The sequence below is a fragment of the Topomyia yanbarensis genome, chromosome 3 (genome assembly GCF_030247195.1).
Source record: "Topomyia yanbarensis strain Yona2022 chromosome 3, ASM3024719v1, whole genome shotgun sequence".
In the NCBI taxonomy this organism is placed as follows: Eukaryota; Metazoa; Arthropoda; class Insecta; order Diptera; family Culicidae; genus Topomyia; species Topomyia yanbarensis.
In genome coordinates, this window is record NC_080672.1 from 192,561,780 (window position 1) to 192,575,712 (window position 13,933).

Consider the following 13,933-nt stretch of genomic DNA (forward strand, 5'->3'; position numbering starts at 1 on the left):
AATTCGGCAATTAATCAGTCTTATAATGTAATTGGGCGATTATCAAACTGAGTAAAACCAATCAGCGATACTCAATCTAGTCGAAACTAGGTGAATCAGTCAGGTGAATTGCAACCGATTTCTTCGGTAAACGCAGATGCAGCTGTAGCTGACAATTATCAATTCTTGGTGCTAAATTTTGCTACAAATTTGTATTCAAAATCAGGTGTGAACAAACATTGTTTAGGTCTAGGTTTAGGTACTGTATCGTTAGATGCTTTTCCGGGTAGTTTAAAAGCAAATTTCGTGTGCTATTATTAGTCATTTCATGTGGGATGAATTTAGGTAAGAGCCGAGGTTCAAATCGCATAATTCTCTCGACACTTTCAAACAGCTGAAAACATGCTTATAAATAAATTCACGAAGAAATTAAAATCATCGAAAAAGGCGTTTGAAAATAAAATAACAAATTTTAAATTAGACGTTTAACGTTTATTAATGGCGATTTCGATTGAACCTGAAACTGAGTCAGGTTCTAACCCCAACCGCTGTCAGTTCATACATTTTGACAGCAGTTGGGGTTAGGAACTGACTCAGTTTCGCCTCAAACTAAAACCACATAAGAAAATAAATAAGCAGGATACATGATAGCCGTGAAACTCAAGGCTGATGAGACCGCTTGTCAAAATTGACATCGCTGACGAGTTATCAAAGTTGACACTGTACAAACGACTTGTCAAAATAGAGTGCGCATTTGAAAACGCAGCCACCAGCAAAAAGCTGAATTGTTTCCTCCGGAGTACTTCAAGTTTCTCTTGGCATTGGAACAAACCTAACACTTTCTACGCAATATTACTCACTGGACCAAAAGGCATGAAACGAGAAATTTCCACAATACATCGTGCAGCACCTCCAGCGAGGGTTGTTGATGTACGAAGCACCGCGGTGGAACAGTCCACCCTCCGGGTACTAGATCACCAATCCTCAAGGTGAATATTTGAGAGCAAAGCAAATGACAAACGAATGCAATAATCAGTGGATACAATTTAGTTTGCAACACTCCGTGAACTAGCAAGTGGTTACCGACTGCTTTTTTCCAGCACGCAATCCACAATGAAATTTCTTCGCCGAATCAACATTTGAATAATTTTGGCTCTACTGGCTACTTTACTATCAATATAATACTTCGCTCACCTTTGGAAGAAACAAGTATTTTCATGCAGAAGAATTTGACAACGACATCAACATCTATGATCGAATATCACTATTTTGCACAACAGCAACTTTTCTTATTGAAAACACTTTTGATTGCGGAGATTCGGCTCGATCCGTAAATCACTTGCACTAGCAGTATAATCCGCTCCCCCGAGAACGGGAGGAAACACCACCGAAATTCACTGCTGTACATCTCCAGTAAAATACCGTAAAGTACCATAACAAAAAAATCGAAAAAAACTATGTCCCGAAAAAACACAAGTCCCGAAAAAATCGCAAAAACGGCTAAGTGTCAGCCGTCGATGAAAAAAATACAAGTCCCAAAAGCGGGCTGCGCTATTACGATGTTCGCCCGCCGTTTACTAGCCATGGCGGACGAAATCAAAATTTCATTAGCCATCATGCCTCAGCAGAAAGTGGGTAGCAGTAAAAGCCAATGAAGTATATACAGGTCTGGCGATGGCACTTTGGTATTCGTAAGATGAATCATACATGAGTGGTGTGAGTGATCACAGTATAAATCGACTTGCTTTCGTCATAGCGGTCGTTCCGCTCCCATTGAATCGTGTGGCCGCTATGACGTCGACCCGTTGTGCTTCTGGATTGTTTACATATTTTTGGTTGCCAACATCAGCAAACCGTGTGTTCTGCCACACCTATATATACTAGATTGAGTAAAAGCTCTCGACGAAGGACGGTAAAGTAGGGCGTTATACATACCAGCATTTGAAAACGGCATAGAGATTAATTTCTTGTTTTTAAGGTCACAAATAATTTAAAGAAAAGGAAGGATCGCAATGAATAATTAGCATTTCAAGTTTATTTTAGTAATTAAGTTGGGTTCCTCACAATTCCCCATTTAAATAGAGAATATAAAACATCATGAAAAATTTCAAAACCGATTTTCTCGGAAGCATGCAATTGCGGTAACGCCCTTCTGAAAAATTGTCCTAGATTTGTATGATTGTCAATTTATGGGTTGAAAATTTTAGTGAATGTAAATGCTCATCATTCTGTTGTGCTAAAAGTGTTTAAAACTTACGTGCACGGTGTAATTTCGGCTTTTGAAACGTGCAACGTTCCGTGTGTTAAGTGTGAATAATAGTATTGTACCATCACCGATCGGTTGGCGTTTTCTACACGGAGAAGACACTTGGAAATATGGCAGGACAAACTATCAACGATAGGCTGCTTGCAGCGCGACACAGCCTAGCTGGACAAGGATTAGCCAAATCGGTCTGCAAGGCAACCACAGAAGAAATGATAGCCCCAAAGAAAAAACATTTAGACTGTGAGTGCCTTTATATTTGTACGAAGAACTTGCCAGCGCGTAACTATCCATTGTCGTGTAATTTTTCTATGCGCCTAACGTCCTTGGATAGTTTACTCAGTGCAAACTCGGTCGAAAATCCAATTGAAATCGATTATTTTACACCATGTCTAGAAAGCAAGATGCTGAACATCATTCCACAATTTCAAGATTCACTACGATCTGGTGCCTGGTAACGCCCAAAAATGCTATTTTGCATTTTTGAATAAGACTAGATGCCAGCAAGTAACAATATTGTTCTGTTTGTCTTATCAACATGGGTTATTGTGGAACGATAAAACAAATCAGTACCCAGCAATATGAGTTATAGCTGGCGAATTAATTGTGTTCCAGTGCATACTCTTATCTGTCTCGAAACAATCCATGCTTGTGTTCATATTTCAATCGAAATTCAATACAGCTTCTTTGATATACAAAGTATTTTTGGATAGACAACTTTGCAAAATCGATGTAGGTATAAGAACTATGTTCTCCTACACATCAGTGCAAAGTACACGTTATCATTATTTATCGTTATTTTTCCTTGACCCGAAAAACAGTTTTCACTACCAGGTTCTCGTTAACACTAATAAAATTACAAATTATTAAAAAGGACTGAATTTAAAATGATTTAAGTTTCCGAATTGCTGCTTTTTCGGAAAAATGCGTTAATTGCTTTGCAAATGGTTATAAATGGCCTATTTTACAGCAACCAATTAAAATAAGTCGGGGGAAAGCTTCAAAGTAGCTTAAAGAAAAATGTGATGGAAGTCAGGCTTGTCTTTGCAACAACTTGGCGCATGTTGAGGAAGGATCTTGGTTATCGTGCCATGTTAACCTTTCCTTGACCTGATGTACAGTGTAAACTAACAGATTTTCGTATGCAATAAAACTACAAATTACAAAATTACTGGTTACTGGCCGAATTTGAAGCCCGTAGTCTGGACAACATTTGGTTCCAATAGGAAGGTGCCACATGCCACAAATGTAATGTAACAATGCAATTACTGCGTGAGAAATTTGGTGAACGTTTCATGTCTCGGCGTTGACCTGTCAATTGGCCGCCTAGATCGTGCGATATCACACCTCTAGACTTTATTCCGTGGAACTGTGAAGTCAAAAATATAAGTGACTAAGTCTATTGAAGAATTGGAAGCCAACATTACTCGAGTAATTAACCAGATACCATTTGAAATACTCCGTCATCCGAATTTGGGCCACTCGAATGGACCACCTCAAGCGCTTCAATGGTTAACATTTAAAACAATTTGTTTTCAAACAAATGGCAAAGAATGTTATTTCGAATTACAAAAAAAGATTTTGCGATTTAATTCACTTTTTAATTTTTTGCCTGGTCAAAAAATCTCAAGATGAATTACTCTGTTATAAATTATTCAGATGTTTATTCCAAGAGAAAGTAATTTGTTAGATAGCTCAATATGATGTCTAACCAAAGTGACTATCTTCGTTTGGCATTGGCACTAAACATTCCACCATTCCAACTTGTCTCGATCGAGATTCATCAGATTGTATCAGTCTATAGGAAATTACGTAATTGTAAAGTCTTTTTATCAAGGAGAAAATTTCGAAAAGCCATGAATACTCAGAATTACTTTGGTCTCGATTTAGTAAGGAAGGAGACGAATGTTCGAAAATTTCCAGGCTTTCAGCTACGTCTAATTCCCAAGGATTAGAGACTTGACGCTGAATTTTAATATCTTCTATAGTTAAATTATGTTTTTCTGAAAAGGCGTGTTCCGCTACCTTGGATTTGAAGTGGAATGGTAAATCTTTATCAGATTCTCTAGAAGCTTTTGCTATTTCCGCAGTATGCTCTTTGAACCGAATTCCTAATGTTCTCTTGGTTTGTCCAATATAAACTTTATCGCAATGTGAACATGATATTTTGTATATCCCCGATTGGCTCATTGTTTCTATTGGATCCTAGCATTGATTTTAGTTGCTAATCTCTACTACTGAATACTGCGCGGGCTTGACGGTGAGACTCAGTCTAGAAATCTTTATGCTTAGAGATTTGTATATTGATCTTCATGATTCTGGCAGTCCCTAGAATCGAGTAGCCCAACGGCGCGTGCTTCAGTTAGCGGATAGAAGCTAAGGGATACCCTGACGTCTGGCAGATTGACTTATTTTGTTTTCGACATTCAAATTCAACTAGATTCAGACCGATGCAGTATCCTAGGGATTTTGGTTCATTATATTTAATCTAAAACGGTCATGTATTTTGCACAACATATTATATTCAAGTAGATTTTTCAAGTTATTGAGCCCACGGCAATGCAAGTATTCAAAATTTGCCTAGTTGTTTTGAAGAAACATCATCCACGCGGACCAAACCGTCAAATAAAGTGGCGAAGTGCCCAAAAATAAGCAACTACACACTCTCGATTGGTGAATGAGAGGTGTAAAGTCGAGTGAGTGATGAGTTTTTTTGATCTTCAATCTTTATTATTATTAGTGATCGGCAAGGGATGGATGGTTTCCACTTCCGAACGGAACAATGACATGTTAAGTCTGCCGGGCGATGATCCATATGATCTTGGGCACGGCGATCGATTCATGAGGAGTGAAGATCACTGGACTATCATCTATAAGATATCACCAGGTGTTATCTCTTAAATCACTCGAATTGTCGCCCTGACTCCTGAAAGTGGTAACACATCACTAATGGACCAGATTCGTAGCGTGTATCTATGTATACATTTATATACACATCACCATATTATCTTTTTCCACAAACTGTGGTTACATAGACATATTATTCTATCAATAAAAAAGTGATTTTCACAATTGGTATGATCATGATTCGCAGGTTGGTCACTTTTTAGATGGACCGCGCTCGGGTTAAATCTCCACTAGTTTGACCACTAGCCAACTGAAACCATATCAACATTATTAATTCACTTGAAATCCTTCGTTAACAGTTAATTTCATAACAAGATTAAAAAAAGAGCTAGTGAAAAAACAACTTGTATTTATGAACAGTCAACAGTAGTACTGTTCGATCTACTTTTTCGTCCCATTCTGCAGCGCAATCTTTCGTCGAGCATACACCAAGTCCTTAACCCTACCCCAACCCACACCCTGTTCCACTCCCATGGCGTTTTGGTGGTCCGCATAGACTTCTGCCATTACCCCTCCTATCATCGGCCTTGGACTGACTTGCGCTCTCAAAAATGAAAATGAAATAATTTCTACTACTGTATACTAGATCTGTACCAAACTTTTTAATTTTTTTCCTAAGTGGATAAGCCGTATTTTGGTTGAAATCTACTGCTATCCTTTTTTAAATTTTCAGCTGTTGGAGTTAAGGTTGTGAGGTTTTGCTTATGGAGCATACTAGATTTTTTTTATTAATTATTGTTTGTATTGATTGATTGGTACCTACCGACCACAGCCTACATGTTTTCCTTGATAAAAAGACTTTACAATCCCGTAATTTCCTATAGACTGATACAAACACTGAAGAAGATTACAAGAAATGCCGTTATCTGTTAAATAGTGAAGTACAAGTGCATTTAACTATTGGAAACGCTTTTAATCCACCTAACACCTAACGATCTGCCTTCGTTAGAATTGGCACTACATGCTCAAGCGCATTCGTAACGCCAACCGGTATGCCTCAAGGAAGTCACCTAGGCCCACTGATCTTTGTCTTATTCATCAACGACCTCTGCACCCGCATCAACTCTGAAAAACTGCTCTATGCTGATGATCTGAAAATCTTTCGTTCAATTGCTTCAGCACTGGACTCTGCTGTGCTCCAAGACGATATAGCCAATATAGAGGAATGGTGTTTGCTGAACGGTATGCAGATCAACATTGATAAATGTAAGATGATAAGTTTCGGACGTTCGGCAAATATAAGGCGTTGCGAATATACTCTTCAAGCCTGTGTCATCGAGCGGGTGGATTCTATCCGTGACCTGGGAGTGTTATTCGACAGAAAACTTCGTTTCGCCGACCACATCACTGCAACAACGGCGAAGGCTTTTGTAACATTGGGTTTTCTAAAACGGAACGCTGTCGATTTTGTGGATTTCTACGCACTGAAATCTTTATACTGCGCACTGGTCCGGAGCACTTTGGAGTATGCTGTACAAGTATGGGCGCCATACAACGCCGTTCAAAGCAGCCGACTGGAGCGCGTTCAGAGAAGTTTTGTACGATTTGCTCTCAGAGAATTGCCTTGGAACGACCCTATCCGTCTTCCGCCGTATAATAATAGATGCATGTTGCTAGATTTGCCAACGCTGGAGTCTCGCCGCACGTTCTTGCAAAGAATGTTCATTTTCGATATGTTGTCGAACAATATTGACTGTCCCGACATTCTCTCAAGGATTAATTTATTTGTACCCCCTCGTGATATAAGGAATCGTCCGCTTCTGTGGATTCCCAGGCACCGCAAGTATATGGCCAGAACAATCCGCTAGACAGATGTTGTAGCAGATTCAACGAAACTGTTTTAGCTTATGACTTCCATACCACTAAATTTAATTATAAGTTAGCAATTAGAAATTTTTAACATTGACACTAACAATAGCATTAAGTGTAATCTGTACGATATATATATCGAAGATGTAATAAATAAATAAATAAATAAACAGTGTGATGAGACATTTCTTATAACTCTTATCACTCTCTTCGGATATTATATCGATTAAGAATATTTAGAACTTGATGCTTCGCGATGTTTTTGATAACACATACTACATGGGATAGTGGCAAGACTCAGAGAATCGCTCAAATCAGCATAGGACAACATCAGTGCTAGAAATCTCAAACCAAATCATTGGGAAAGCGAAAAAATGCCCATAAGATAGACTACAAACGAATTATTGCTAATGCTCTGTTAATACTATATCTAAATTCCTTAATTAATGCATTGTGGTAAGAAAACTGAATTTTCCTAAAGGGGATAGGGGAGAGTGGGTACGCTTGATCCCACTTTTGTTTTTAACTTTTCAACGAAATAGAAATTTTAATTGCAAAATTCGAATTGTAAGAGCTGTCAATAATGTATCAATCCGAATACTATATCCTGTCAGTAATATGAATAGTTTTGATAATCATGTCAAAACGAGGTTTTGTGAAAACGTGTGGTAATTTGATCCCCCGCCTACTAGGGCCAAAGAAACAAAGCACACTATGACCTATGGACACGAAAGTTCAGTTAACCACCTGTCCTGACAAATAAACTAATGATAATACCTTTTTAGATGCACGACATACTTTAACCACAGTAGAAAGTCAAGACAAGTATTTACGGTAAATCAGTGTGGTTTAACTGGCTTTTCCAACTTTCAATAACTTATATCATGATTTTTTCACGGAAAAAAAACATTTTAGATGAATTAATAGAGCCCGGTTGTTGGCGCTCCAACAAACAGTGGACCGAGAATTTTCCGTGTTCGTATAACTTTATTGAAGAAATAAAAATCTCCTGAAATAGGACAGCTTTGAGTTCAGTGTTGTTCGTTAATGCTTAGACTTACGTTTAGTAATCCTCGGCCACCTTTCTCTTCCCGAGTTTCTTCCGCCTATATTTGCACTATCTACCAATATACGGATTCGGAGCAGATGGATCTGCGGTCTAGCTACCTAACCTAACCGTAGTTTAATTAGGTTTTAATTCAGTTAATAATTAATAATTTTAGTTACCTTTAAGGCTCAGTAGTGACAATAATTCAATAACTTAATTATTAATTTAATCCAATTAATATCTTGAAGAATGTGGTAATTTTAGTATTAACTTACGATCAAGCCGTGCACATTGTTTAATCGCTTTGATGACAATTTGATATTGTCAACTATCACGCCTGTCATACGATGTCGTCACAGGGTTGCAGCCTTTGGGTGTTACCCTTTCAATTTTTATCAGGGTGCGTGTTGCTCGAAATAGCGCAGGTAATACTCCCCCCGGAGTACGGCCTGGATCTACCTGGTCAGCACAAGCTTCAACGCCAATGTCGAGCACAGCTAGCTTCACTGCTGGTCGTTCGTATATTCCGGTTGCTGTTTGAATTGTGGCCCATCTAACCTGCCCATCTTTGGAGTGACTTACAGCAATCACCTTTCCTTTCGGCCAGCTATTCCTTGGAGAGTTTGGGTCCACGATAATAACCAGGTCCCCAACTGCAATCGGTTTAACATACTCAAACCACTTCGTCCTCCGAGTCAAAGTGGGAAGATAATCGGAGAGCCAACGGCGCCAGAATATGTTGGCTAACGTTTGAGACATTTTCCAGCTTCGTTTCAATACAATTGTACTATCGTCGAAGAGAGCAAGGGGCTTTAGGCCATCAGACGAGCCCACTAGAAAGTGGTTTGGAGTGAGAACTGCTGCGTTTTCATCATCGAGAGGAATGTGCGTCAATGGCCTGGAGTTAATTGTGTTTTCTATTTCCACCAACGCGTTTCTCAAAACCTCCTCGTTTGGTAGTCTAGGCAGTTTCATTTGTTGTAAATTCTTTTTCACTGTTTGAATCATCCTCTCCCACGCGCCACCCATATGCGGTGAGGCCGGAGGAATGAATTTCCACGCGGTATGTGGAGATACTATTGCAGAAATCAGTTTGTTTTGGTCCATCCTTTGCAATTCGCTGGCAAGTTCTTTGGAGGCACCTTGAAAATTTGTGCCCCTATCGCTGTGAATTTCTATGGGGACACCGCGTCTAGCCATAGAGCATCTTAGTGCCATGATGCAGGAATCGGTGCTCAGCGAGTGGGCGAGTTCGATATGAACCGCACGGACTGTTAGGCAGGTTATTAGGACTCCCCATCTTTTCTCCGTGCGACGCCCAAGTGATACAGTCATAGGACCGAAGTAGTCTATCCCAACATACGCGAAGGGTCTAGTGTATGCTGCTAGTCTAGCTATGGGAAGATTTCCCATCGCTGGAGGACGCGGGGTGGCTTGGTCTAGCTTACAGCGCTGGCAGTTGCCACGAAGTTTCCTGTATACTGTTCGTAATTTTGGTATGTGAAAACGAAGTCGAAGCTTGTTAATGGCCGTCTCGTGGTTGCGATGGATAAGATTCCGATGGTAGTGCTGGGCGATAAGCTGCGTGATGGGATGTGTTGGAGAGAGGATTATCGGGTTATGTGATTCCAAGTCGGTGTGCGGGCAGGAACTAATTCGACCCCTGTTGCGGATAACTTTGTTGGAGTCTAAGTAGGGAGATTCACGAAGCAGCTGACTCCGTGAAGGAAGTTTTAAGTGCGAGCTACCGACAGCCATTTCCAAAATTGCGACAAGCACAACTTGAATGCATATCCTCTGGATATGATTCAAGTTGTGCTTGTCGAAAGAGAAGGTTTTCGGCTTGTAGCAACTCTTCCTTTTTCAGGGGATCCGTTTTGCCATTTTGATGACACCTTCTGTTCATAGTTGTCCTGGTCGAAATGGCTTTGAATCTAGCGATCGCACGTAGTACGAAGGCAGTTACTCCACGTAGTCGTACCCAACTGGACAACTTTTCAACGTTGATTATGCGTTCGGTTGCTTTTGCGTGCAACAGCAAGTGAGGTCGGATTTCTTCATTAGTGCTTCCCAATTTGCAAGGCATCGCGGGCCACTCGTTCGTTGATTTGTACAAAAAATCGGGACCTTTGAACCATCTACTATTCTCTGTTACATCAGGAACTCGCTGCCATTTCGTGCCGTCGTCTGCTACATTCTCTTTTGTTGGCACCCACCGCCACTCACTTATATCTGTGGTTTCCAGTATTTCGCTAACTCGAAATGCAACGAATTGACTATATCTCCGATGATCGGAGTGCAACCAGCACAGCAAGTCTCTGGAGTCCGTCCAGAAGAATCTTTTCGATATTTTGATTGTAAGGGATTTTTCAATGCTGTTTGCCAGGCGAGCACCAAGAACTCCGGCTTGCAATTCCGATTTTGGGATCGATAAAAACTTTAATGGAGCAACGCGTGTCTTAGCGCTGGCAAGCGTGCACTCTACAATTCCATCGTGCTCAAAACGCAGATGCACTACTGCGGCGAAGCCGCTTTCGCTTGCATCAACAAATGTATGCATTTCTATCGTGGTGTTCGTGGACATGGGTGTTGTTACTCGGAAACATCTAGGAATTTTTACCGTTTCCACGCTCGGTATGATCTTTAACCACAAGTACCATTTTCGCAGTAACTCACCTTCAATCTTCTCATCCCATCCGATTCCCGATGGACCCAATGGACCGTACAGCATCATCAGCGTGCGCAAGACTTCTCGTTTCGTCGGCTTTCGTGAGGCTGTTAGCAATTCAGGATCGTGATGAGAAGATAGACGAAATGTGAATGTGTCGGACGATGTGCACCAATACATTCCCAAAACCTTTTCATTTGATATTCCGGTTCCAACGTCCAGATTCTTCTCTCCTGTTTCCGCTTCTTGTAACGCTTCAAGCACTGAAGGTGAGTTTGAAACCCAGTTTCTCATCTCAAATCCTCCGAAACTGTGAATTTGTTTTACATCTCGAGCGAGTTGAATCGCTTCACTTTCCGTTTCAACACTCGTTAGCATGTCGTCGACATAGTGCCTTCGAACGATCGCGTCGACTGCAACGGGATGCTGCGTTTCGTACTTCATAGCATTCATATTTTTAATATACTGCGCACTGCTCGGCGAACAACAGGCGCCGAATGTCATGACACGCAACAGGAACACACTGGGCTCGGTTTTTGACTTGTAGTCTTTCCAGAAAAATCGCTGACAATGCTGATCCTCCTCCCGAATAAGGATCTGGTGGTACATCTCACGGATGTCCCCACTGATACCGACTCGGAATTCTCTAAACTTGTGCAAGACTGACAGAAGCGATGTTAGCTGGTCTGGACCAACCAGCAGCATAGAATTTAATGAGATACCGTAAGCAGTTGCTGCTGCATCCCAAACAATACGGATCTTACCCGGTTTGTTCTGATTAAATACGGGAAAGGTTGGTAAATACCAGATACGCGAATGTGGAATGGCAAGCTCTGCGGCGGATAGCTTCCGGATGTAGTTTTTGTCTATGTACTATGAATTTTGTTGTCTAATACCCTTGCTAAAGACTCATTTTTCGCTAATCTCTGCTCCAAACATTTCCATCTCCTCAATGCCATTGGTTTGCTATCTGGTAGTCTAACGTTCTCATACCTCCACAGGAGTCCTGTCTCGAAACGACCTTCATTCTCACACGACAGGTTTTTTAGTAAGTCCAGAGCTCGTTGGTTTTCGCCAGATAGTAAAATCTTGGTAGACTCTCGCACACCCATGCTATCCAGTGAAAAGTAGTTTTTCATGGCCTTGTGAAGTTCATCGTCGGTTTCACAAGCGCACTTGTGCGCACGAATAGAATGGTGGTTCACGAAGGGGTTGGAAATGTGATTTTCGTTGAAATTTCCGTACACTGTCCATCCGAGTCGTGTTTTGACTGCTACCGGTTGATTATGTGTACCCTCTCGGCTCTTCATCACGTGACCGAGGCTGGTATGGTCCAGGCCAATGAGAATTCGAGGGATTGCATGACGGTACGTTGTTATCGGCAACCCTTGAAGATGCTCGTACTTCTGCTCTAGTTCCTCCATAACCATCGTTTGATGAGGCAGCTTCAGCTCCTTTACGGTGCGTACACCAGCAAGTCGGTACTTAGTGGTTGAGTTTGCAGCGGCTGAAATGCTTAGGTCAACTTTACGAGATCCTTCCTCAAACCGTCGCGTTCCCCCCGTCCACTTGAGACAAAGCGGTTGCAGGGGTCCTTCAAGCCCTAAATTACTGGCCAGGCCCTCTTCGATTAGGGTTAACTCAGAGCCATCGTCTAGAAAGGCGTATGTCTCGATTTCCGTGCTCGGCCCGTACAGGGTGACTGGAACAATCCGAAACAGGACATTATTAGTATGTACTTGATGTAGGTTGCAGGTTTGCGAAAGTGAATCGTTTTGTGGAGGGTGTGTTTGACCTGTTGCTTGACTAGGATTGTGCAGAAGTGGGTGATGTTTATATTTGCAGCCATCATACCCGCACTCTCTCTGTAGCCGGCAGCTACCATTGTGACGGCGAAGGCACCTTTTGCACAGATGTTGCTCTTTCACTACCGCCCACTTCGAGTCATGGCTAAGCTCGCCGAAAACCTTGCATTTCACGATGGATGTGCAACTCTCTTTGCACACCCGACATTGTTGTAGGTCACTAGTGGAGTGGGACTGCTGGTGTTTCAACTTAACGGAAGATGCCTGCGATGACGATCGGCTGTTGCCGTGAAGGTTTACATACCGGTGATCTTTCTTGATGCCACGAGATCTTGGATAACTAGCCGGGGTGACCAGCACAGAACTAGCGTCTTCCGCCGTCGAGTACAACCACGCACTGAAGTCGGATAGCTTAGGGCAACGCAAGCTTCTGGCAAACTTTGCCCAGTCTAGTTTCAGACTAGATGGAAGCTTTTCAATAAGCTCGTACCGGAGGGAGGCATTGTACAAGAACTCTTCTACTTCACATGCTTCAATCGTGGCGCACAGATTTTCAACTGCCAGCGCGAAATTAACGATGGTATCAAGTTGTTCGATATCTGGAGGTGGCAATACTCGGATTTTGCTTGTAATTGCGTGGATGATTGCTTCTGGTTTCCCAAATAGCATTTTTAGCGTCGACATTACACCCGTAACGTTTGATGGATGTAGAAGCCGACAACGTACTGCGTTTAACGCCTGACCTTTAAGACTCTTTCTCAAGCGCAAAATGTTTTCTTCGTTAGAAAATCCGCACATTTGAGTAGATGAGTTGAAAATTGAGAAGAATAGCGGCCATTCCTCGGGGTCCCCGCTAAATTCTGGTAGATCTCTAGGAACTGCTTGTCTTGCGGCGAGTTGACTTCGGTTTAAAACAAAACCATCTGTCTCAGATAGAACGGTCTGCTGTCCTAACCTTCCTTGATCTTGTCGATCGTTAGGTGTAGATCGTTGACCAGGAATAAAAGGATCGTCGTTGGTGACGCTCCTGTTACCTTGGAGTGTGGTTACTGTATAAGAATGGCTTTGATTCCGTGAGATGGCCGCTGTTCCTTGAATGCCAACTTTCCGTTGATCGTGGAACGAATATCGTTCTTTCTTATTTTCGCTCGTAACACCCGCAGGGCTTTGGCATCTTTTGACGTCCTGGATCCATTCTGCTATCCTTGGCATCGACAATTCTGTCCCATTATCGCTTGCACCTGATGAAGCGTCGGCTGCTTCCAAAAGGACACTGAACTTTTTGTCCTGATATTGCTGCTCCAATTGTTCCTCTACTTCCAATCTACGCAAGGCAAACTTCTCCTTAAGTTTCCTTTCTTCTTCTAGTTTGAGCAGCTTTAGCTCCAGTTTCAACTTACTAGATCGATGTGAGGATTGTGAAATCGCCTTGTTTGTTGCAGGATCGTCTGTTA

General features: G+C 41.7%; 1 protein-coding gene across 1 annotated transcript in view; it reads left to right on the forward strand.

Annotated features, from left to right (window-relative positions):
* The first annotated feature begins 1,985 nt into the window (after positions 1-1,985).
* Positions 1,986-13,933, forward strand: part of LOC131692985 (phosphatidylinositol-binding clathrin assembly protein LAP) — a 304,486-nt gene continuing 292,538 nt past the window's right edge. The window contains 1 exon segment of the mRNA XM_058980421.1: positions 1,986-2,485. Coding sequence (XP_058836404.1) covers positions 2,356-2,485 — 130 coding nt within the window. The 5' untranslated portion in view covers positions 1,986-2,355.